This window comes from Silene latifolia, unplaced genomic scaffold (assembly GCF_048544455.1).
Source record: "Silene latifolia isolate original U9 population unplaced genomic scaffold, ASM4854445v1 scaffold_20.1, whole genome shotgun sequence".
Lineage (NCBI taxonomy): Eukaryota > Viridiplantae > Streptophyta > Magnoliopsida > Caryophyllales > Caryophyllaceae > Silene > Silene latifolia.
Genome location: NW_027413163.1, coordinates 9,493,305 through 9,520,260, shown reverse-complemented (window position 1 = coordinate 9,520,260; position 26,956 = coordinate 9,493,305). Strand labels below are relative to the sequence as shown.

General features: G+C 37.9%; 1 protein-coding gene across 1 annotated transcript; it reads right to left on the bottom strand.

The window, feature by feature from the left end:
* Window positions 1-5,071: 5,071 nt before the first annotated feature.
* LOC141638523 (AT-rich interactive domain-containing protein 2-like) lies at window positions 5,072-15,483 on the bottom strand. The gene is made up of 3 exons (XM_074447933.1): window positions 14,885-15,483; window positions 13,813-14,809; window positions 5,072-6,374 (listed from the first exon to the last, which is right to left on the bottom strand). Exons 2-3 carry the CDS (start codon window positions 14,719-14,721, stop codon window positions 5,532-5,534), a joined length of 1,752 nt encoding a protein of 583 aa, XP_074304034.1. The 5' UTR covers window positions 14,722-14,809; window positions 14,885-15,483; the 3' UTR covers window positions 5,072-5,531.
* Window positions 15,484-26,956: the final 11,473 nt, after the last annotated feature.

Genomic DNA, 26,956 nt, shown 5'->3' with positions numbered 1-26,956 from the left:
AGCAACGAAAGATCTGTAAACCTAATTAGCAACTAACAATAATTCATTGAATCCTCTAAATCCTAGCGGAAAAATTAGCTACGCATAATGATAAATAAAGCAAGAGCGAAAGGTAAAGGAATACAAAACATCGCAAATTAAAGAGAGAGTAAAGAGAAAGAGAGAGTAAAGAGAGAATTACAGTGATTCGGAGTAAAATGGTATGAAAGACTTGATAAGAGATGTAAAAGTCAGTTTATGACCTAATCCCGACTTCCTTTATATAGGGAAGTCATTATTAACATAAACTAAACCTAACACGGAATAAAAATCCCGAGTAAATATGCTACACACTCGATCGAGCAACTTTATATCACTCGATTGAACAATTCCAAGCTAAAACCTCTCGATCGAGTAGAAAAACAACTCGATCGAACACTATCTAAAATAAGCAATTCGATCGAGGACTTTAAACTACTCGATCGAACACTATCTACTCGATCGAGTGGTTTCCATCGCATAATTCCTACTTCGCGCACTAAACTCAAAACGGCTGCCATTTCTTCGTTAATTGGGCAAACAGAGCGTTTCCGGTGTCGTTGGAAATCTAAGAGGACAAGTTTTCCTATCTAATTAGAATCACCTGAAAATCAGTTGTATAACTCTAGATATGGCTCTTCAAAGTAGGCACTAGTAATTTGAAGTTCTTCCTTTACTCGCCTAGCTATCTTACTTCTTTGCGCATCACAATGAGTAGTTTCTAAGTTCCGAATCAACTCATCTCCTAAATGCATGCATAAGGACATTTTTTAGGCTTGATTATGCTTCTTTACGGTTCATACCTGCAAATAATACAAGAGAAACCAAAGTAGACAATTCGGGGGACATTTGTAGCTAAACACTATACAAAATGCATTGGAATGCGTGCAAATGAAGTACAAAATACTTATATAAAATACACGCATCATTGATGATGCCTTAAGCCAAATTAATCTCATTGTTTATTTAATCGTGTACCTCTTAAGTTTTAATCTTATAGCTCAGGAGCTCTAATTGTCAAAGAAGATTGCAGAAGCATGATCAAAGATGAAAAATACATAGATTGAGTCATGGTGTTATAAGAGATCATTAAATTTGGGTTATTGTCTAAGTACTAAAAAACAATTGTTTAGTCCATTGTGACCTAAGAAGACTCGTCTTTGAAAGGAAAATTTCGAAAATATTGGGCAATGTTTATGGTTCCCGTGAATACCACCAAATAAGCTCTTTATGAAACAAAAACCTAACCCATATTTGTTAGTGTGAAAGCAACAAGATTACTTGGAGAAGTAACCTATATTTGTTAGGAGCAGGTGTTCTGAAATTCCAGGAGTCTTGAGAACAACATTTGCACTTGATCGAGTTCATATAATAGTTACCATGCTAGTATTGAAATGACTCATTTTGAGGCTTTGTATGGGAGAAACTGTAGATCTCCAAAATGTTGGAGTGATATTGATGAATCAAAGGTCATTGCACCATATTTGATTCAATAACTCATGGATAAAGTGAAAACCATGCGATAAGAGCTGCTCAAAGTTGTAAAAAAAGTTATGCTGGACTTAAGAGACGACTATTGCCACCGACTTATTTTCACTATAAAAGGACGTAAAGCCCTCTGAAGATGCATGCACACACAACAAAAATAACCAACTAGCTAGTTAGAGCATAAGGACGAGTATTTGGAGTAGTAGTACTATTATAAGAAGTATATTTCCTACCCCTTCGTCTTAAATATAATGAGTAAGTATATTATCATTATAATTACTCAACTGATATTATAATGTACGTAAACTATTTTTTATGTGATAGCTTCGGTGAATCATGATTTATGCCCCGATAAAAATTGGCTATGTTATACTTGGATATTTTACGTAATGTGGTTTACGTGATATATGACTGTGGTGCTGTTTGTGTTAATAATTGACGTTATAATGCTCACATGATAATCTTAATGTTAAAATACCATTGCTAAGATGTACATTTGACCAATGTATCATCCAGGACATTATTATTGGAAGGGACCGGACCACATTATTATTTTATCCCGTGTACATGGATGTGAGCTCCGAAATGGGCTCGGCAATGGCTCTGCCCCGTTACATCCGGATAAAAAGAAAGAAAGAAAAAGAAAAAAAGAAAAAGAAAAAAAGAGAAAAAGAAAAATAAAAAAAGAGAAGAAGAGAAAAAAATGGCTATCATGTGTACACGGAGGAGGGCATAGCCTAAGGGAGTCTCGGCTCCGTAATGTAGCCCTATTCAATAATAATGACCCGAGTTATATTAATTTGAGTTGGAGGTTATGGGAAATATACTCAACTTGTGGTTGGTTGACCCTTTATTTTATTAATCTTTTTCAGGTACAGGAAACAGGGAAAGGCATGAGTGAGATTGATGCATGGAAATAAAATAAGAATAATGTATCATAATAAGATAATCATAATAAGATAATCATATCAATAAGACATGTGACTAATTATTTGCTTGTACCGAAGAATGATGTAAGCCTTGTATTTTCTCTGTATGGGGAAATACGGCGGTAATGCTCTGTAATTTTCGCTGCTATTAATAAAATATACCATTTTGTACTCCTGTTGTTTACGGGGCGTTACATTAGATTAGCTTAGCTTAGTGTAGTTTAGTTTCATTAGTTTGTTATTATATCCTTTAAGTATTACAAACTACAATTTCATTTAATTTCCAAGTTATTTCCTTTTGCATTGTACTTCAATTCCAATTCTATTTCCATTGTCAAGATAATTTCATTTCCAATATTGTTTTGTTATTCATTTGCCATTTACATCACTAGTTCGTATGTTTATCTTTATCATTTCATATGTCATTAGATTAGTTTTCATGATGCATAAGTAATTCAATTGTCGAGGGAATCAGGGAAATCATGCATAAGTAGTTCTTGCAATTGTTGAACAAGGATGTTATAATATCGTTTAATTGTTTCTTTTACATGTTTGCATTATTTTGTTAGTCTTTGATAAATGATCACTATCTTAGATTAAATTTGTTAATTCGTTATATAAGTCGAGAGGCATGGAATCAGTTTAAATTAAGCATGTGTAATAGGACGGCCTAGTCATAAACGGGAGTTTCTCTAGGACCTGTTCTATGGTTGACACTAATATCGAGAGGTGGGTGTCTCTAAGCCTAAACAATTAACGATTTATCAACTCCTATGTTTAAATTAAGCATTTACATAATTTGCATATGTGACCCGACCTACCTAAACTATTTCCTTATCATTATTGTTTTCTTCCATTATCCAACCAATCAATCATACAATAACCGACCTTGATAAAATTCATTCCATAGCAACTAATTAACAACTACCGTCTCTCTGTGGATCCGACCCCTACATACTACATTCATTTGTGTCTAGGGTATTTATTTTTGCATAGGTGTGCGATAACCTATCATATAAATTCCACGATTTAATTCCTTCCAATCCGGTTATTTAATCACCTATTTTATTTATGACTGTCTCATTCATTTGTGTATCCTTCTTTATTAATCCTTCTTTATTAATTGAGAATATTTTTTAAAAGGTAATTTGATTATCCACAAAATCTTCAATGATCCATGTTCCAAATTTAAAGATAAACAAATGATCAAGATAAACAAACTCGTTGAGTTAGTTGTCGAATTTGTGGTTTTGTCAATTTTTGAAACTTTGTCAATTTTTCATATCCGTTTTTCTAAAATTATTATCTGGTAAGAGCGTGATACTTTAACGAGATCTCAACCAGGTCCAAATGCGTTGATTAAAAAAACAGTTTTAGATTCGTACATATAATACCGAGTCAATTAATTGGTACTAGGGGTCATAATGAGACGAGACAGCTCGCGAGCAATTTGAGATTGGCTCGGTCAAAGCTCGGCTCATGAGAGATCGTCCCGAGCTCAGGCTCGGCTCGAGAGCTTAACAAGTCAAGTTGAGCAAACGTTGGCTCGTCTCGAAAAGCTCGCAAGTGGCTCGAACTTGTGTGATTAGATTAGATATTGCTCATATTTTATAAAACTATTTTATCATGATTACATCTTTGTATCACACACATCAAATGTTTCACTGATTCACCAAATTTTACATATAACCCTTCGAGCCTTGTTATTGAAAATATTGAAGGGAAAAATATAAAAATATTAACATTATATATAGGCTCGATTTGAGCTTGAGTTTGACTTGAACTTGCGTTGAAGCTCGCAAGCTTGATAGCGAGCACATTTTTTACAAGCTGAAGTAAGCTCGAGATCGGTTCGAGCTTGAGTTTTGGTTGTTGAGCAAAAGTCGAGCAAAGCCGAGCTCGGCTCAACGATACTAGTTTAGAACCCATAAAATTGAACCGTTTTTTAACTATTTAAGGAGGGTATATATAAATATAAATATAAATGAGCAGAAAATTTAAAAATAATACGTTTTTCCGTCTCGGTCATTTGTTTACCTATTTTATTTTTGAATGTCTTGATCAATTTTTTTATTTTAAGAATGCCTTTGTTAGCTAATTTGATTAAGAATGCCTTTGTTAGCTAATTTGATTATGCACACTTCAGTTGTCATCTAATAATTTGACCATTCCTCTTTCCTTGGTCTTTGTAACACCAAAGATAAATGACTAGGACAGAAGGAATATTACGTTAAATGTGAAACTAATTGAAAAATAATATATGACGTAACTAATTGAAAAAACGAAAACACAAAATCTTCAAAACTGGGTAGTTCTATAGTCACCGGTTAAAACAATAGCTCATTTGGAAAATGCACACGGTGCCCTTGAGATTTGCCATTTTGCACGAAATATCCAAAATTTTGATCCGGAAAACTTTAAAAGGCCATAACTCGTGTTTACGAGATCAAAATATGACGGTTTTTTTTCAAATCGATTGTCTTTTCGAGTACTACAATTTGGAAAAAAAAATTGTCGTATTTGGATCAGTGGCTAGCTAGGAGTTTAGGTATGTCAGTTTTTTTTACCGAACAACTTTGAGTAACCATATCCTTTGGTCACGAATTCTAAGCTCGATATTTTTTTTCAAATCGTAGTTCTCGAAAAGACGATTTATTTGAAAAAAAAAATCCACATTTTGATCCCGTAAACACGAGTTATGACCTCTTAAAGTTTTCCGGATCAAAATTTTGGATATTTCATGCAAAATGGCAAACTTCAAGGGCACCATGTGCAAAACTCCCCTTCATTTTACAAAGTGACCATGTCCTAAGCTAAATTTGAAACTTTCTGTACCTAAAACAAAATTTGAAACTAAATTGATGTACAAAGAACCCTCAAATTTCCGTTCTTTACCCATATCTCCAAGCCTTGGACTCAGCTAGACCTAGACCTAGCAAAACTGTCTGCACCGAAATTGATCCGACCCAATCTAACTCACCCAAAAGCACGAATATGACCCAGAACATCTCATGTGATGTAGCAAATACCTCCATGTAAAAGAAGTTGCAGCTCGTTTTGTCCAAAGCAAAGCTCATCACATTTTGAACGAGGGGATTAATCAAAATCAAAGACTTGCTCATTTTGGTAACATACAAGGGGTTCCGATCTCAAACCTTTGACTGCATTGCACCCAAATGCTTCACCCACTGACCCGAACTCTGTTTCGTCATCATCACTATTTATTTCCTTTGGAATCACCCGATTTTGGTAACTTCTACGATTGATAAGGTAAACATTAAAGTAGTAGCTAACTAAGTCGGTTCTCCTCTTCTTACGGAAATGTGACTTTCCTAGATGTGGTATATTCAACCTCATAATGTGCTTGAATTTCATCTCGTCTTCTATTGTCCAAGAAAGAGATACTTCTTCGCCCATTCGGTCAAATTTCCAATGATAGAACGCCACCCCGAGTTTCTTTCTCAAGTTAAACCGGCTCTCTGCAATATGAAACCTATGGCATTCCACAGAACTTGGAAACCGGCATTTGCAAAATTCCGGCCTGCCCTTTCCGGATAATTCATCTTGGTAATCAGGAACCCATATTTGAGTGCCAACCCATTTAGAATCACTCTCTAAAGCAATACCTGTCCAAACAGGTACGTCAACTTGAAAACGAGGCCCTACTAAGACATGATTCTCAATCGGGGGAACATCGTCATCAACCGGCACCGGCACAACTATTTTCTTGGAGGTTGGCAAATCGGTACTCACATGCTCCTCTATATGAGACCCATTCTCGGATGGGAGCCTAGAATCACTCTCTAACTTACATGGGTTGTCTGGGCCAGACTTGCAACAATGACAAGCAGGAGCTTTCACCACCGTCAAAAGCCTTTTACTACAACGGAGACCTTCGTCAGAAACTTCAAACATGGAGGGATGCATTTTGTGCTTCTTCTGCATATTTAGAAGAATTAGAACAACTCGATGACTTAAGACGGGGAATTTAACACATGGGAAATATAAAACTTAAAATTAAAAGTCACCGGTCAAGAATACAATGCGCTTTAAAAGCACACATAATACAGTTCTACTAGAGAAGCATTGAAGAAACAAAATAGCATGAGAACACTAAACTGCAGTCCTTGACTTCAATGGAGCTAGATTTATCAAATTTATGAAAATTCATATGCCAGAGGATATTGCCAATGCAAATCACTAATAAATACGGAGTATAAAAGTGATAGACTAGGGTACATACACTCCACCCACAAAAAAAGAAGTCGGTGACTTGTTTATCAGCATGTTTTTTTTACCCTGAGTGTAGAAATCACTGTTGAAAAGAGAACACTTAGAAAAGCTTTGAACAAAAGCTGAAGCCTTCCATTGTACGAAAGCTTTGAACAAAAACTGTATTACTTCATTCTCCTTGCCTCCCCTTCATCTCCCTTCACCCTCCCGTCCACCCCTATTATTGTTTCCAAACAAACTCCAATGGAAACGACACTTGACTTTTCTAGTGGCTTATGGTGAAACGAATCGGACCAGAAATGGGTCTAATTTATTCATGCCAAACAAATTTGATAAGAAACAAGGACTAATTTATAACAATATAGAGGTCAAATCCTATACTTGCGCTCTTCACTTCTAGGCCATACCAATACCCGTGTCTCTAACACCTCTTTATATCCATACCCTAAACTCATTATGATAGTCCTTGTGTCCCAAAATTCTAGTCAAGGTCTTAAAACTGTAGTCAAGACAAGTCTGTTGGACACGTATTCGTGTAAGACATTTGTGCCCGCCATATCTTAAGATTTTGGAAAAATGTCTGTAGTTGCAATCTGTTGCGTTTTATTCTCTTCCTTAATACCCTGATTATCCTCCAGCTCATAATGATCTTCCCTTAAAATGCCCCAGCCAAAAGAAGAAAGCATAGTATGACGGCATATTTGGACCCTAGAGGACTCACTTCTACGTACTTTCGAATTTATTTTCATGTACTTATACTTGATGGATTTGTCGTGCTTATTTCCGAGTCTTTACCAGTAGTTTTTTTGTAAAGTTTACTAGAGATTTAGATTTTGGAGTGCTATTTTTCACTACTAATGTTTCACACCAAAAGACATGCAATCAAATTACCCTCTCACGAAGGTGTTAGTAATTGAAAATCCACTTCCCACGGTAAACTTTGTTGTTGCTCATTGCTTACTTTAATTAATAGAAATCTTGTGATCCCTTTCTATTATTGCTTCTGTACCTCAGAAGTTGACCATGGACACTTTGGGGTTTTTGGTACAAATAATATAAAAGGTAAAGACACAATATTTTTGTTATGGACTTAACCACAACCCAACTTGTATTATTATTCTTAAACCTTAACAATAATACAATCTCAATCCTCCAACACTTAGCTACTAGCTAAGATTTCCAACTATGCTTAACTCGGGATATTAAGCATACACTCTCTTACTTTCCAACAATGACTAATGACCCTTATTTATATAAGGTCCTAAGTCCTAACTTACCTAGCTACATAAAGAGTCTTTATTCCATTCAAAACCTAACTCCTAATTATTTACTTCTAATAACATCTAACATAAAAACTCTATATGTTACTAGTCTTAAGTCATTCAATAATGTTGGGGTTACTACCCAACCGACACTAAATTTTCTAATACACAGTTAGGACGGTGCTAATGACCGATCCCTCACTAGTACTTGACCTTAAGCATGCATCCTTGGCTCCTTGCCAGTTGCCACAACATAAGACAAGGGACGTTTGTATCACAATCTGTCTCAAAATCTCGTACCATGATACATACCCCCTCCAAAAAGGGCAGTTAGAACTACATATTTTAAAGGAGTTGACTATATGGGCTCGGTGGGGATGGGGTAATTGTACCCGAGCCTAAATTATCTAAAAAATGGAGGAAAGTGATGGTAGTTGGAGATAGAAATGGGGGAAGATAGTGTGATAGTCCCTCCATTAAGGGGGTAATAGTACCACCTCTTCCCTAAGAAATGTATTACCTCAATATGAAGGTAATAATTCTCCTTCACCTCCTCTTTCCACCTTTTACGACCACCAGAAACCACCAATGCCCTATATGACTATATCTATGCTTCATCTCCAGATTATTTTCTATCTTCTTTTATCTATGACCACTAGCAAAAAGAAAACATGTAAAAAACAAACTCCTAGGCAAATAACATAGATTCCCTTCGCGTAAAGCCAGAAACATTATATATACGAGTTCAGTGTTTTTTTTCTTACCCAAAATGCTAATGATGACAAAAGAAACACATACACACTCGATAAATCAGGTCTTATGTACTCCATAGCTAGGTATGTTATTCACTAATAAATTGACAAAAGCATGAACCAATGTGCAACTAGAGCTCGCAAGTCTAACTGAACCCAAGCAAACCCAACCCCGTAGAATTCAAGAATGTTGCAACAGATAACCCAACCCGACTCGATGATCAGTGATTCAACTCGAACCCGACCCGATATGAACCTGACCCGATTAAATTAATGACCCGGCAATTATTAAGCTTATTAAGGATCAAATGAGCGATTTAGTATTCGGTTTTAGTTTTACTTAATAATGACGTAACTAAACCAAATAATGGTCGAAAACTAAACTCAATGGTCAAAAATTGAAGTAATGTGATAAACTAATTAGACGGAGTGTTAATGACCTAACTCAAAACCCACCGATCTGATTCGAAATGATCCATCCCGATAGCGACCCAACCCAAACCCGACTCGAAAGGGTACAAAAACACAATTGCCACGTCGATATGCAGCCACAACAAGGCCAAATGCTTTTAATCCTAATACTACAACAAAGTCTTAGTCCCAACATAGGTTAGGGTTAGGGTCAGGTCGGCTAACATGAATCATCGTCTGAATTAGTATAGGTTTGAATCCGCCATAGAGTCAAAGGTAAATTAACAAAGGAAAAGAAAATAGATAAATGGTTAACAAAATAAGTGTGTTTATAAAACTCAAATCAAAATAAGAAAAAAGTGGAAACCAAGATCAAAGATTAAAGTGGCAAAACGGAATTGTTAAACAAAAAGGAGTATAATAAGTAAAAAAAATCAATAAATAAATATATAAGTAAAAATGATAGTAAAAGATAAAGAAATATATAAACTAATCTTCAACATGGATTCTTTCTCTCCAAAATACCCCTCTCCTTTGCCATACTCTCAATAATTCTCAACACTCGTATCGTTTTCAATCACCATTATCCATGTTTGTTTCGCTCTTCCCCTTCTTTAACAATGTTATCCATTCTCTGGTGATCTCCACCGTACATTGCCAAACCACTTAAACGGGTTTCCCTCTTCTTATCTTCAATCGACGCAACACCTACTTTCTCCCGGACCACCTCGTTCTTTAGCTTGTGGCCACACATACGCATCTCATACGCATCTAATGTACATGTCCATGCTTTACTCCCGAACACTGAAGTACCATATAGTAGTGCGGGCCTAATTATCGTGCGATAAATTTACCCTTTAACCTATAAGGTACACATAGAAATAGAAATCCTACACCCTGCTTTGATTCTATGAGCCACAACTCCATCTAATTCACCATTTTATGAGTCACATCTCCATTGATAATAGATCCTAAATACCTCAAAAAATCGGAACCATAAACTATCTCCACATTAAGACTAAATATTCCATCTTCTTTGTGCTCAAAGTAAAGCCTCGAGATTCTAAAGTGTCTCCAAAGTACCAATTTCCTTTCAACTTCATCCTTTGTTTCATCAATCAACACAAAATCAACACAATATCGTCTGCATACATCATGCACCATCGAACCTCATTTTGAATTGATCTCGTCAATCTGTCCATAACATTAGCAAATAACAAAGAACTAAGGGCCAAACCTTGATGCACTCGAATCGTAATAGGGAACTCTTCTGTTTTCCCCAATTAGTCCTTATATACTCGTGGTGGCTCCCTCATACATTTCCTTTATAAGATCAAATGATCAATATATTTTCACGGCACCCTTTTTTTATTAATGCCTACCAAAGTACTTGTCCCGATATTTCTCCCTTAATTGTCTTATAAGACGAATCGCCTCCATAGTCAATCTTCCGGGCATGAATCCAAAGTGGTTCTCCGATATCCCCACCTTCCTTCTAAGTCTTTGTTCTATCACTCTTTCCCACAAACTCCTGGTATGACTCACGGATTTAATCCCACGGTCATTTAGGTCCTTCCGCTTTGTTCAATCCCATATATTTAGTGCTACTTTGACTTCACTTTTTTGAACTCTCCGCATAAATTCCCGATTAATCATGTTTGGGTGAATATGTATATCCCTAATATTCTCTTCTTGTTGCCCATCAAATAGATTATCAAAGTATTCCCTTACTTTGTGATCAATTATCTTTCGCCCATTTACCTCTTCCTATATCACGCGTCTTCTTGTTTCTTATCCGAGCAAGTTTATAGATCTCTTTCTCCCTCCTTCGTATCTAATCTTGCATACAATTTCTCGTTGACCTCCACTGCTTTTTTTTTTGCTTCCCTCCGAGCTTCCTTGTACTTCTCTTAATTCTCCGTGGTTCTACATTATCCCAATAGCTTATACATGTGTCTCTTCTTCTTTATCACTTGACTCATTTCCTCGCTCCACCAAGATGTGTCCTTATTTGGTGGCGCGCCTCCCTTGGATTCTCCTAACACTTCTATCATTACTTCTTTAATCTTATGCTCCATCATATTTCATGAAGAATCTATATTCCTATCCAAATCATCACCAAATTATATTGACATCTTAATATCTTAGGCTATCGAGTCTTAAGATTCGATATTTTATTTTATTTTTAAGACTCAATTTAGACTCTCATTTTTTCTACTTTATCCCTTAAGACTTGTAAAAGAAAATCTATAACAATACATAGGATCCACCTTTCCACTCACATTTCACTATTCACGAGTCTTAAATTTGAGTCTCCACGACTGTGCTAGAGTCCATGACTCCATGTACTTTACTCTAAGACTTTGCTATAGTCCAGCCAAAGTCGCTGAGACCCGAAAAAAAATCTAGCGATGAAGCTAGCCTTATAAATCTTTTGGGGGCGTTTGTTTCGCACATGGGTATGAGTTTGGAATCAGGAATCATACCTGGGTGGTATGGGGTTGGAACTTCATTCCTCATATCTTGTGTTTGTTTCAATTGTAAGCGGTAAGGGTTTGAAACCGAGTTAAAGTTAAAATATGTAAAATCTAATACTTTAAATAACAATTTTAACATATAAAATCATAAAAATAAAGATTTAATCAAGTAATTATAAAATATTTTATTTACAATATGTCATAATATTTATTTTCACATTTTTGTTTATTATAGTTTGATATCCATGGGAATCAATCTCATACCCACCCCCTTCCTTGGGTATGAGAAACCCATACCTTATGGGTTTGAGGTATGGTTATGAAACCTCCAAATTTGCGAAACAAACACTTGGTATGGGTTTGACTCATTCCAAACCCATACCTCATACCTTTAGTGAATGAACCAAACACCCCCTAGCCTACTTTACCGGACCCACTTGACCTACAGCAAATTGCAAATCGGTTCTAGCGTATTTTAACATGGTCACTCGAAAATCTATATAATAGACACAATAACAGTGTATTCATAACGAATTAGGCAACCTTTTAGCTATTTTTTATCTTAAGTTTTTTCTAAATTTTAAAGAAACATCTTCAAGTCTCCTCCTTGTCTGTCACTCAATCTATTTTAAGGTATCTCTAGGCCCAATTGCAGCAAAGCCAATAATATTACCTATGTGCCTTGAGGAATCCCGCAAATTTGTGGGATAAATTTGCGATAAGGGGTCAGATGTACGCGGCTTTACCCCTACGTTAGCAACACAAAGAGACTATTTTCAAACGACCCAAAATAACCAATTGTGTAGAGAATAGAATCAAATGCCTCTTACTTCACAAAAAAAACAAGCGCAACTGATTCAGTGAGTCATTTTGCTTAATTACGTCATAATCCAAAACCAAAGAATAATGAGTCTTTTGACTCCATTCGAAAAAACAAACAGGGTGAGCATAAATGAATAGATGAAGCAAACGATAGAAACAAGGAGCGTATATATAAGAAAAATTGCATACTGTGATTAGATGGTTTACACTTTTGCATGCCTTAAGCAAATTAAGACAAACTACTGCATATGTTACATCCATATGAACCATATATAAACATGGCCTTCTGTTGAGAGAATCAAAGAATATGAATGCCACTAGCGGATCCGTTAACATTAACGATATAGCATTTGCTACACCAAATCCAAATAAATCTCTACGGAATTTTTTTTTTGTTACACTATAAATGCACATTTTCTCAAATTTCTACATACACCTCGGGTGCAAAGAAAAGTATTTGGATCACTTATTCAGTACCAAACTACCAATAACTCGCCATTGGTGACCGAAGCACGGTTACTTCGCCGCTTCAGGTATGGCGAATGCTAAATTCACATAATCATCATCACTCATCAATGAAGTTGCTATAGAAAATTCAGAATATAATGCATAGGCATCAAAAGTCATAGGCTAAATCTTAATAGAACCGGCCAAATATCTCCTAGACTCCATGCACTAATAAGTCACCAGATACACAGACTACTTAGTATTAAGTGTGTTAGCTGCCCGGTCCGGAAGACAGCCCGCCATTGCCACTGAAAGGCCAGAACGTCAACCGCAAACGAAGGATGGCCAGACCCCAGTGATCAAGTATTATCAAGAGCAAGTTGGTTTAATTTTTTTCAATGGACTTCCTGAAGTAGCGCAGTAAAGGGGCGGAGTGCAAACTTAGGACTACATATTTAACAGTAGGATCGAGAGGGTTTGGAGGGTACTAGATAATATAATCATGTTCTTATTTCGAGGTTATGAATCAGAAAATCATTACTTGTAGGAGTAATTTGTTATATTGCGTAACTTATTTTAATTTTGGTGACTATATGGAACTGTTGTTTATCATTGTAAACATTGCTAATAGAATTCACATGGCAAAAATAGATGAAGCCATTTATACGGTTCTCGTATGAAAAGAAGCCAAAAAAAATCATATGGACGATTATTAAGAAGCATATGAAGTGAGGAGGAAGTTAATTTATTAATCTTGCTACACCATAAATAAATTCCTGGTTTTGTCCCTGATGACGGCAACACTCACTATGGGCCTTACTCTTACGAACAGCACAATCATTCAAACCATAATTTGAAATTAGAGTATATCATACAGAAGGGATATGCAACTATCAGGCTCTAAATAGAAGGTAGATTCATCTCATGCAACCATCATAACAGAAATCATTCACAACAAATAAATTAGTTGTACCTGATTTAATGAAGATTGCTCATCGTTGGAATAAGAAAACTTCCTATGTAACCTTGCTTCCCGGACTGAAAGAGCTACTGACCGAAGATCGTGGTCTTGATTTCCTTTTCCTTTGGAGCATTCTCCTGATTCTCCATTGAAAAAATGATCAGGGTTTCTCGAAACATTCATCATCCAACTCAACATTTCCACAAATACGTCACGCTTCCTCTTGCGAGAACTGTCAAAAGCACATAGATTTGCTTTTCCAGCAAAGTCATTTCGGTTGCATAAGTTTTCGTCATAATTAACTTTACATTCAATCAGGCCATTTTGCCATTCATTACTAGTTCCAGCATTCATATGATTACAAAAATCATAAAAACCACGTACGTCTTCCTTCCCTCCTAATTCTTTCCCGTCTGTAGAATAATCCCTAAATCGTTTTTCTAACTCTAACGACAACATACCCAAATTCCCACCACATTCCCAACTTCCATTCTCCGATATCCTATCTCTAGTAATTCTATTCAACCATTGATCTAACTCATCCAAATACTTGAAATAGATTAGTTTAAGAGAGGAACACAATTCATAACCAAACCCAAACTTTTCAGCAATCAAACCCCACAAATTATCCTCTGAAACCGAACGAAAACCACCCCTATCCCTCACTAAACAGAACAGCTTGAACAAGTCCACAGGTCGGCCGTCTCCCAATAATGCAGGAATTTGCCTAATCCCATTTTTGGCATACACACCCCTCATCAAAACCATAAGAATTTGATCAAACAAACAACGCAATTTATCATCACAATCACCCCAATTAATATCATCATCACTGTTTACTACACAAACATCCATCAATTCACTGCTATTCCCACTACATTTCTCCTCAGACCCGTCTTCAAAAATCGATAAACCGGCCATAAATCAACTAAATTAATGATCAAACTTTACAATGGGAGGTTCTAAATTGCAAAAAGTTTTGATCTTGAGGGAAATTACTCCCTCAAACCTGCATCATATATAATCTAATGAATTAAATGGGCATAAAAAGATTGGAACTTTATAGTTGTAAATAATGTGATACCTTGGGTTTATGAAACATGCAACCACTGTGTGTTCTGGGTTGTTGCAGGAAATTCACCTGAGTTTTGGTGTCTGAAACTCAGACAGTTATTTCAACCAAAAGGGTTTTATAAAAAAGGAAACCTATGTCTATATTCTATCAAAAATTAAAATTAAAATGAAAAATGAACAAAAAAAAATTGATCTTATCAGTTTTAAAAAATTGATCTTATCACACTTTGTAATAATATTATTCAACTTGAAATGTAAACATGGGGAGGAGAAATGAAGAATTTTAATGAGAAATTATTCATTAGTGGATATCTTTGCACATAATCACATGGAATTAGCTGGAATTTGTAGTGTTATTGAGGAGATATTAGAAAAGGGGTTATGGGTTAATTAGTTAATTACTTATATTATTTGTATAAATGAAACTATAAGCCACAATGGCTTCTTGGAAATGTTCAAAGATGGAATTTGGAGAAAACCCTAGTAATTTAATTGGGCTTAGGATAATTTGTTGTGGGTTTTTTAGGACAACAAGGATGGTGGCTAATATATTTTGGGAGTTGATTTTCAACAATACATGTTTTACTTATCGTAATAAATTTTGGGAGTGTTTATTCATGAACGATTTTTACTCTTTTATGAATTTAAATGACCAAATTATTCTTCTCACTTCAACACACTTACATTCAATATTTCAACTTACTCCCTCCATCCCTGAGTCCCTAACCACTCCCTGTCGCCACCCATATCCCCACAACTAGGGATGGTAGTCCCACCCTTACCCTGTGGATATTCATCCACCCGAAATTAAATGGGTGGGATATGAATGGCGAATTTTTTTCGAATTTAGGGTAGGATATGGATATGGGTGAATTTAGGGTGGGATATGGATTATCGTCTCTCACCCGCTTAACCACTCTGTGGATATCCGAAATTAATATTTATAATTAATTTTTTATTAAGTTAATAATTATTTAGGTCATTAATGATTTCCCTTCAAAGTATATTTTTTTTATCAGAAATTTTACTTAATTTTAATATTATACTGTTATTTAGGAAAAATAAAACTTATGTTTATATGGATATTGTTATTTTCACTAATCAAAGTAACTTACTTTTGTTAGTTTAATATATAATATAATGCGTTGGTGGAGTATTTGTAATTGGCGTGGCTAGACCTGTCAAAACTCGACCCGACCCGGAAACCCTGTAATACCCGCCCTTTTAGGGACCCTTTGACCATCATTGACTGTCCTTGGGAGCGGGAGTAATCTTAGGAAAGTATGCCAAAACCATCTTGGGGTGCGTATTAAGAGTGGTACTCGATAGAGTAGAGGCTACTCGATCGAGTAGCTAGGTTACTCGATCGAGTAGGGGGCTACTCGATCGAGTATGTTGGGTACTCGATCGAGTGCCGGGTTTTCAGCGAGGGTTTTATATCGCGTTTTGTTAAATCCGCAAATCAATTCCGCCACTTTCCTCCTATCCTTCAGTCGCCTCTTTCCCTTCCCTTCACCTCAAAACCTCCATGGAAACCTTCGTGAAGATTCTTGTGCCTTAGGAGAGCGTCTCTTGAGTCGGGTAGCGGTCTTTTGCTGAGTTTATCCCTAATAGGTATGTCATAGTCATCATCCGTGCCTTTGTCTCTATAGTTAGGGTTTGCTTGTTAGTAATAGATATTTGTATGGTGGTTATAGGCTTTGCTTGGTCGCTGGATATGTTATCTGTCGGCGTGGATTGGTTGCGGTTGCTTAAAGGTAGGTTCGCCTACTCAGTTTCTGTAGATGGTCTAGTGTGTCGGATATTGTGGCTGTGTTGTGTTTGGTTGTTTGCTATAATTATTGTATCGTGATGGTTGTGATCGTTGTTGATGGTTCTCGAGATGCGTTCTCGGCTGAGTGGGGTCACTTGCGGGAGTGGCTTCACGCCCTAGTTTCGCCCTTCGTGGAACCCGCCACGGAAGAGGATGTGCACATTAATGGATAGGGTTAGCGCTCGATTCGATGAGCGGGAATTTGGTGGGTACGGCTGCGGTCCCCCACTGACAGTGGTCGGGTCCAAAGGACGATCGGATGAGTTGGTTGGATTGTTGGGATTGTGGTTGGGACAGATAGTATTATTTGTATTGTTGGTTTCAGTTGCCATTGTCTTATCTTGTCTCAGTACTGACCTTGTTTGGTTGTTTGTTTGTTATGTGTCGGCCGTGATCCCTTATGGTGAGCAAATGGTCTTAGCAGTGTTGATGTTGGTGATAGTCAAGTCCGGGCAGGGATGAGTCTTCACGAGATTCGGTAGTCATAGCAAGTAGTATCTGAGTTGTATCTTTTATATAGCTTTTTGGTTTAAATCACTTGTAATATAACTTAATAGTTCTTTTATTGACGTTTGATAACTACTTTCCTCGGGCAACCGAGATGGTAACGCCCTTATATACTAAGGAAGGCCTAGTTAAGGCTCCTCTGGATATGGGGGTGTTACAAAGTGGTATCAGAGCGACGATTTTGGAACCTGTAACAAATGAACATAATGAACGTAGGGAGTCTAATAAAATGAACCTGGTGTATGTGTAATGGGAGCCCCGACGGATGCTAGATTTTGGGTGAGTAGGCGCCCTCATTTCAAAATCTTGGCCCCATGACACTTAAGCCAGTCACATGGGATGGGAATGTGGAGTCCGTGTGTCTATGTGTGCTATATATGTTAATTGTGCCGGAGCTACCTCCGGTTAAGTCTTTGTTAGAATTAATAGGGGTGTGTTAGTGATATATCAGGCCGTGTATGGTAATTGTTGATGAGATTAGTGAGTTCTTTGAATGATTAGTGAGCTTATATGATAGCTATGAGATATGTGACGAAATTATACGTCATGGAGATGCGTGAAAGTGTGAAATCGAATGTGTAATATGAATAGTGAACACGTAGGCGTTTGCCATAAAATCTATGATGACGGAAGTTGTAAGTGAGATTATAGATCCTACCGCGATGACTACAATGATAATTATAGTATAGATGAGTAATAATCCGAATCACGGTATATGGTAATGTGTATATGCTTTGCTATTTAGTTGAAATTTTTTCCGCTGCGTAATATTTGATTTATGCAAGATAGATTGCTTAGGATGGAATGTAAGACATAATTGAATAAGTGGTTTGCAAAGTATATAATTATGTGATAAGTGAAAGGAGGAATTAATGTTAATTATACGTTTCAATTTGAAGTAAACACGAGTTTAGTAATAGCATGTAAAGTAAGTTTAAGTGTAATAAAATGACACGACTAGGTTTATAAATAACTCGGTGACAGGTAGACCGAGTTGGGTAATTTGTATAACGTAACGTGGTATGCCTCTTAGTGGTTGAAGGGTTGCATTTTGCGCGGCAATGGTTATAAAATGTGATTGAATGTGAAAATTAGTGTCGAATCCCGAACTTAGTTTGGAATCGACACGCGGCGTTGTTTTGCAGGTATCTTCAAGTTACTTAGTGCTCGGACCGAGTACTTAACTCTACTTGACCGAGTGCGAGTGCTTACTAGACCGAGTAGACCTCACTCGATCTAGTTAGGAGGCTATAACGTCGGGATGTGGGAAAATTCCTGCAGATACTCGACGATTTAGCTCCTACTCGATCGAGTACCCCAGGCACTCGATCGGGTAGGTTACTGTACAGCGAATCCTACGGGTTTTCTTAAAACCCCTAATCTTTCTATTTCTTCTTCTTATTCCTCTATAATTCGACACACCTACACCTGATCTACTCTCAATTCCTTATTCCCTCTCAAATCCTCTCATTCTCTTGGGTTAGTAGTGAATCTTGGGGTTGATCTCTTAGTTTAATTTCGTTTCTCTACTTTGTTCATCAATCAAGGTATGCTATTCTTCCTAATGTACATGGTTTATTGCTTTGAATGTGTTAAAACAGTGAAATAATCTGAAATTTTCGATTTACATGAGTAGGTAGTTGCTTTTGATGGTTGAAATATGATTCACATGCCCCCTTTCCATGTTTGTTGGTGACTAATTGCTGTATATTAGATTAGGAATTGCAAGGGTTGAACCCGAAATTTCTAGGGTTTCCAAAATTGAAATCGATTTTTGGTTGTTTTATAGTGATTAGATAGTAGAATTGAGCCTTAAGTATTGTTTATATCATGTTGGAGGATAGATTTTGATGATTTTACCCTTAGAAAGTTGCCTTAAAACTCCGTCTTAAAAGTGCCTTAAATGGAAATTCGTGATTTATAATTGGAAAATTGATGTTGTAATTGACAGTATAAGCATGAGTTGAACTTCAATATGCTAATAGAAACGATGATTGATGAATATATGCCGAAATTTTCACAGCTGTAAAGACCGTCTGAAAATTTTAATTGAGTTGTTGTACATAATAGTGAAGGGTGATAATGATATGTTATAAATTATTCTTTCTCTTGAATTAGTAACATGTGATTAGAAGTGTGTTTGGAATAACCTTAGAATCATGCTAGGATACTCGAATTTGTTGAGCATAGGTAATCGTCATGATAATTCCTTGCACCCCTATGGCTCATGAGTAGTAATAAATTGAACCTGTATGTTAAAACCTTAGAAACCGCTGGTGAACATGTGTACTTAACTTAATACTCAAAGTAACGATGTGAATTATGTGCTCCACATGCTGAAGGTTGTTGATAAATTGGTGTGCCTAGCTGATAAGTTGAATTCAAATTACATGAAATCAATACTTGCATGTTTATATAAGCTGCTTGAACATACGCCTTAAGCAGATGCCGAGGCTGAACCTTGGACTCCGCCAAAGTAAGAGGGGGAGGGGTAACCCACCTGAGACGGGAGAGGGGAGTGGACCTGTGGTACCCGCAGTCCCAGAATACCCTACATTTGTTTTTGTTGACTTCAAGCAAAGGGAGCGTTTTGTGGCCTTACAAAAACGCAATATGAGACCTACAAAGTGTATAGACACCACTGTGTTAGAGGAGTTGGAGATAGAGACGGATGTCCGTCACATATTCGAGACCTTGGGTTTTACGGGTTTGTATAGGCTGAGGAAGCATACTTACCCTTTTCTTACCTTGGAGTTCATGAGCTCTTTTAACTATGACCCGGTCGAGTCGATTATTGAGTTTAGATTGATGAATACCGTTTTTACGTTGACCATGGATTTGTTTGCCTCTCACCTTGGGTTGGCCAAGCCTCCCAAGGATTCCATAATCGATGTTCCACCGAGTGCGGCGTTTGCCGCCTAATGCCTTGCTTGACCGGGAAGCAAGCTCCCACCTCGAGCAACATGCTTTGATTAATGACGTTCAAAGATATTACCTTGAGAGTCTTTCTCCGTTCCCTTTCGAACCTCCTCTATGACAAAGGATATCGGTAAAATTGAATAATCATGAGGTCTTACTTTTGATGTCGTACCTCAACCCGGAGCGGGCCAGGAAAGTGGTCTTTAATGCTCCTTCTATAGTTTGTCTTTGCTCTTGCCTTGATGGCTTCTTCCCTTCCCGGTACACTGAGTTGTGGTGCTATTGCCACTCGGTTAGCTGAAAAGCTAACCTCCTTTGAGGCATCTTCGGCGTACGTGCCTCTAGCTACCCCAATGCCTACCATGGATCGTGAATACTATCTCGACCTGAAATGGTTGAGGACCTTGGTCGACGGTAGCCTAGCGTGGAGGGTGTGGGGGATGAGTTGGATGAAGGTTCCGGCTCCCGAGCACCTCCCACCCACGGAGCCCTTGGAGCCGACAAGAGTGACGGTGGACTCCGATGACGAGGAGGGGAGGATGATGACAGACCCCGCCACTACGAGACCTATCTCATCGACGGCGCCATTCTCGAGGAGATGCCGGAGCCGACGAAGGGTGAGAATGCGGGAGTTCGGTGGTGGAGAGACCCGAGTGGTGAGGGGACCCCGTCGAGTGAGGGAGAGGGCCTCGGAGACTAGGCCACGCCCGGTAGCACCACAAAGCAATGGCCTTTTTCCCATGCTACCTTACCTCGACACCCCGAGACGCGATCCGATTACACTCGGAGAGAGTGTCATCTACCTTGACACTCCGGAACATGCACGAGATGGCCTACGCTCAGGGGATAGGGACCGAGGGACCGCATCCAGTTTGGTGGAGAGGAGTTGGGGACTACTCAGGGGTTTTCCATTCCTACGGGGTGGATGAGTCGACGTGGGGGGCACCTCAGTCCTTCCCTTACGGTGGCTTGACCCCATGGTACGTGGGCCCAGGAGCAGGAGCAGGAGTGGATGCGGGGATCGGGTCAGCAGGAGCAGGTACTTCGGGTGGTGGTGATGATGAGGTGATGTTGGAGCAAAGAAATAGCAGCAGGCCAGTGATACTCCTTGTTTCTATCTTCATTCATGATTGTTAGTAGTAGTTGTTGTTGGTAGCATGGTTAGATTTTCGGGTGCTTTCTTTTAGTGGAAACTTTATTTATGAACTTGTATCGTTAGGCCATAAGGCCGGATTTGCTACTTTAACCTTTTGCAGGATAATTGAGAGTCGGGGCATCATCCCGACTCAATTTATGTGACAGTCATGTTTATATATGTTGGTCTATGACGGGTTGTGTAAGGTACTTGACTGCAGTACTCGACGAGTACCCCACACTCTATCGAATAGCTGCAGGAAAGGAAGAAAGGAAACATTCTGATCTCGGGCTACTCGATCGAGTAGCCAAGACACTCGATCGAGTAGCATGGCACTCAATCGAGTACCGCTACATACTCGATCGAGTGACACTGTTACAGGGGGTTTTTGAAAATTAAAAATGTTCAATTGTTTTATAACGGCAAGTTTAATGTTTAATGTGGTTATTAGTGGGTAGTAACACCTTGGAACCGTTAAATTCATATGTTGGAAGTCGTGCTTGAATTTTATAAGCGTATTTGTCATAGCTAGTGAAGCAGCGATAATTTCTTGTACTTTAATGTTGCATACGCCTCATTACGACTTATTTATCGGAATTATATCTTCTCACACACTTGTGCATACCATAGTATCGTGCCTTCGGACGGAGCTAACTAGTCCTATGGTTAGTGTATAATTGCTAATTTAACGAGTTCGTGCTTAACGAGTAATGTCCGCGATAGATAACATGTTTTAACCCATGTCATGAATCAAATAATAAGTAAAATGCGTGGTAGTTTGGGTGGTGAACTTCGGGGACGAAGTTCCTTTTTAGAGGGGAAGAGTAATGTCGCGAAATAAAAAGGTTGCTTTTGAATAATGTTTTGCTTGTTTATAATGTTGTTGGTAGTTGTTTATAATGTTGTTGGTATCATGTTGTTGCTTAAAAAAAAAAAAAAAAATTCTGAAGTATAACGACTTACTTTCTTTAGTTCTTCAAAGTGAGTGTGATCGTATTTGAATCATGTTGCCAAGTAACATGGTGGCATTAGTTGTACCACATGAAAGTTGATATGAGACATGTTCTAGATTGATGGTTGGATAGTAATTATTGTATGTTGGGAGATCGTGAGTGACGATTCGCATTGCGAGTTGGATGTTTTATATATATAAAATAACGGTTGACTGTGATAAAGCTTGCATGATAGTGGCAAGAATCGATAGGTATAAATGTGGACGGTGATGATGATGACATGGGGGGGGGGGGGGGGGATGGTGTTTACAAGGAGTAATGGTTTGACCGGGAAGATTGGTGAGATTGTGTTGGTTCCGAGTCATGAGCGGGAGAGGTGAGTTGAACTTCGGGGACGAAGTTCTTTTTAAGGGGGGAAGACTGTAATACCCGCTCTTTTAGGGACCCTTTGACCATCATTGACTGTCCTTGGGAGCGGGAGTAATCTTAGGAAAGTATGCCAAAACCATCTTGGGGTGCGTATTAAGAGTGGTACTCGATAGAGTAGAGGCTACTCGATCGAGTAGCTAGGTTACTCGATCGAGTAGGGGGCTACTCGATCGAGTATGTTGGGTACTCGATCGAGTGCCGGGTTTTCAGCGAGGGTTTTATATCGCGTTTTGTTAAATCCGCAAATCACTTCCGCCACTTTCCTCCTATCCTTCAGTCGCCTCTTTCCCTTCCCTTCACCTCAAAACCTCCATGGAAACCTTCGTGAAGATTCTTGTGCCTTAGGAGAGCGTCTCTTGAGTCGGGTAGCGGTCTTTTGTTGAGTTTATCCCTAATAGGTATGTCATAGTCATCATCCGTGCCTTTGTCTCTATAGTTAGGGTTTGCTTGTTAGTAATAGATATTTGTATGGTGGTTATAGGCTTTGCTTGGTCGCTGGATATGTTATCTGTCGGCGTGGATTGGTTGCGGTTGCTTAAAGGTAGGTTCGCCTACTCAGTTTCTGTAGATGGTCTAGTGTGTCGGATATTGTGGCTGTGTTGTGTTTGGTTGTTTGCTATAATTATTGTATCGTGATGGTTGTGATCGTTGTTGATGGTTCTCGAGATGCGTTCTCGGCTGAGTGGGGTCACTTGCGGGAGTGGCTTCACGCCCTAGTTTCGCCCTTCGTGGAACCCGCCACGGAAGGGGATGTGCACATTAATGGACAAGGTTAGCGCTCGATTCGATGAGCGGGGATTTAGTGGGTACGGCTGCGGTCCCCCACTGGCAGGGCTGGTCCAGTGGACAGTCAGTGACAGAGTTGGTTGGATTGTTGGGATTGTGGTTGGGACAGATAGTATTATTTGTATTGTTGGTTTCAGTTGCCATTGTCTTATCTTGTCTCAGTACTGACCTTGTTTGGTTGTTTGTTTGTTATGTGTCTGCCGTGATCCCTTATGGTGAGCAGTCGGTCTTAGCAGGTGTTGATGTTGGTGATAGCTGAAGTCCGGGCAGGGATGAGTCTTCACGAGATTCGGTAGTCATAGCAAGTAGTATCTGAGTTGTATCTTTTATATAGCTTTTTGGTTTAAATCACTTGTAATATAACTTAATAGTTCTTTTATTGACGTTTGATAACTACTTTCCTCGGGCAACCGAGATGGTAACGCCCTTATATACTAAGGAAGGCCTAGTTAAGGCTCCTATGGATATGGGGGTGTTACAAACCCGACCCAACCCGACCCGTTTTCTTAGGGTTACAAACCCGGTTTTTTCAACCCGCGACCCGTTTGACCCGAACCCGAAATGACCCGTTATTTTAGGGTCGAGACCCGACCCGAACGGGTCGACCCGTTGGGTCAAGGGAAAATCATGAATTTTATTAAAAATATTATTATTTATATATTATATTTGAAAATATATTTAAAAAATTATTTTTTTATTACTTAAAATTAAAAATTCAACTAAAAAGTCAATTTTATATAACTTTTATAATATTTAATAATAAAATAATTATTAAAAAAACTTTATTTTAATAATTATATCAATATAATTATTGTATATGATGAATATGACTAAAATAATAATTTTAAACATATTTTAATTTTTAAAAATATATTTTTTAAATTAAAAAAATCGTTTAAAAAAGGCGTTAAAAATTATTTCTTGACCCGTATTCTGACCCTAACCCGACCCGTGACCCGTATGACCCGACCCGTATTTGACCCGACCCGTATTTGACCCGACCCGTATTCTGACCCGACCCGTATGACCCGACCCGCCCGACCCGTTTGACAGGTCTAGGCGTGGCGCATTTGTATGGTCACTTGCTTTGCAAAGACACATATTGTTACTTGAATTATGTATGTCTTTTAATTTTATCGCCACAATTTTTTTACGATATACGGAGTATTATCTTTAAATTTTATAAGCTCCGAAAATATCCAACGGGTACCCGCTTCACCCGGTGGATATGGATATGCATGGATGAAAAAATATTAAATGGATGAGGGTGAGATATGGATGACCATAAATTAAATGGATATGGATATGGATATGGCTCCACCCATCCATATCCCACTCATTGTCATCCCTACCCACAACCCCCTCCTACGCGACCGTTGCCCAGAGTCACCCCTACCCCACCCGCCTAGACCTGCCAAGACTCACCCTTTCCACCACCCATCACCGCCACGTTCTCCCTTCACCCGATCCCTACGTGACCACCATGATTGACCCACCACCGTTAACCATCACCGCACGACCGCGTTTGTCCCTTGCAACTATCATCCCCCCACCATGACTTATCCCTCAACCCTCCGTGATTGAAAAAAATCAAAATTGGGGAAAAAACCCTAATTGAAAAACAACTTAACTGAGTCAATAGAAACAATAACTCATGTAATTTGTTCAAGAAAATCGAATTTTGACTTATTTCATGAGTGGATTAAGATTCTTCATTGGAGAATTTGGATCAATAGAATTTTTAGTTTTTTTTTTTTATGAAAAGGGTAATGAATGGAAAAAATATGGAAAAATGTCCATGATTGGGCAAAACCCGTCCATGAAAAAGCAACTACGTAAGTTTTTGTATTGAATTTTCTATTTGTCTATCCTAACTAAAAAACATAAAATCTGACTCTCTCTATCTTCTCTCAATTGTTTACTCTTTACCTCATTCAAAAATATAAAAATTATTTAATTGTGAATGATAATTCGAGTATAAAGCGGGTATTTAATTCATTAACTCATTATTACTAATTAAATTAATTTTTTGTTATAATTTTGTATCTTTTTAATTAGGATTTATATATTTAAATTAATTAAGGGTTAATTGGCGTGAGATGGTGGGGGTATTGGTTTACTGGAATGTCGGCAACGTGGGTGTGCGCCGCCGGTTAGAAGGACGACAGAGGGTCGTCGGTGGCCATTCGACTAAGGTAAGTTCGGGAGGGAGAGGAAAATAGGGAGAGGGAGGGTGTGTTGGCCTGGTTTGTGCATGGGAGTCAGGAGTGGTGGCCAATGGTGAGTAGATGTTGCAGTGGGTGGTTGAGGAGTTCAGTTCAGTTTAGTTCAGTTCAACTTTTGTTTTCAACCGAAAAGAACAGAGCCTAAGTGTAGTGATCAATGATGGGCTTCAAACTGTTTGGGAATTTTGAGCGATTATGAGAGATTATCGAATTTTATATTTCAAACCCTCATTGTAAATTGCAAATAAAAAACATTAATTCAATCGGTTAAAAAACGCATACTAATGAAATTGTTAATAAAACAGAAAAATTACTCGTGATATGTGTGAGCTAAGATCTATAATTGTCAAATTTTCAATTAATTTGTTAGGTTTTGAGAAGAAGAGAAAAGAGAGAACTTTATTTTAATTTTTGTAAAGGAAAGGTAGTGGTGGAAAAAAAAGTGAAAAAGTGTGTAGAATCTATTTATTTATCTGTACTTCTTTTTAAAAAGAGAGAACTTCCCTTTACCGTTGACGGGCTAGGTCGTATCCTTATACAAAGATAATTCTAAACGGACACTAAAAATAGTGAAGTAAGAGGTTGAACCAAAGGAAACGTGACAAAATGCTTATTACCTATGAGTAGATTATAGATTATTGAGTCACAGATTGATTGGTCTGACAGATAATTACTAAAGTGATTGTAATAAGACAAAATCAAATATATAAAACGAGTTTAGAGATTCCGCCATTCCGGTTCACAATGAATACCAATTAGGAGGTTTCATGGTCGATTAACTAACATACACTGACTCCCTAAGGTTATATGTTCGGTCGATACAATATAGCCTTTAGATTGGTGCTTAACATGCAATCACTATAACTAAGTCTGTCTACCTAATTACTATTACTATTACTATTATTATCTATAAAACTATATTAAAAGGGTAACCTTAAAAGGCCACGTAGACAAAGCCACATAGGCAAAGAAAAAGCCACGCGTGCATTACGAATGCCACATCTATAAATCTATATATATACTTGTTGGACCTTTAGTCCTAATTAGTTGTTTTGATAATGACAGTAATGATTTGTATGTGGACTTAATATTATAAACATATGCGTGTAATTGTGTGCTTAAGTTTTAATTTAGAAAGGAACAATTACAATGACGCAAGCTTGAAGTATTGGACCAAGGAGGTTTTACTTCAAAGACATTTGATCATAATGTTCAAGATAAAGACCAAATAATAACCACGAGACTCAAGATGAGAGACTTGTGAAGAGACGATTCGTTTACTGAAGATCTACTGAAGATTAGATAGTATAGGTTG

Bases quoted from the DNA above. Each gene is read 5' to 3' on its own strand.
- LOC141638523 (XM_074447933.1), bottom strand. From the start codon at position 14,721: ATGGCCGGTTTATCGATTTTTGAAGACGGGTCTGAGGAGAAATGTAGT. The intron at 6,375-13,812 runs GTACAACTAATT...CTAAATATGCAG, and splicing joins AGCAATCTTCATTAAATCAG to AAGAAGCACAAAATGCATCC.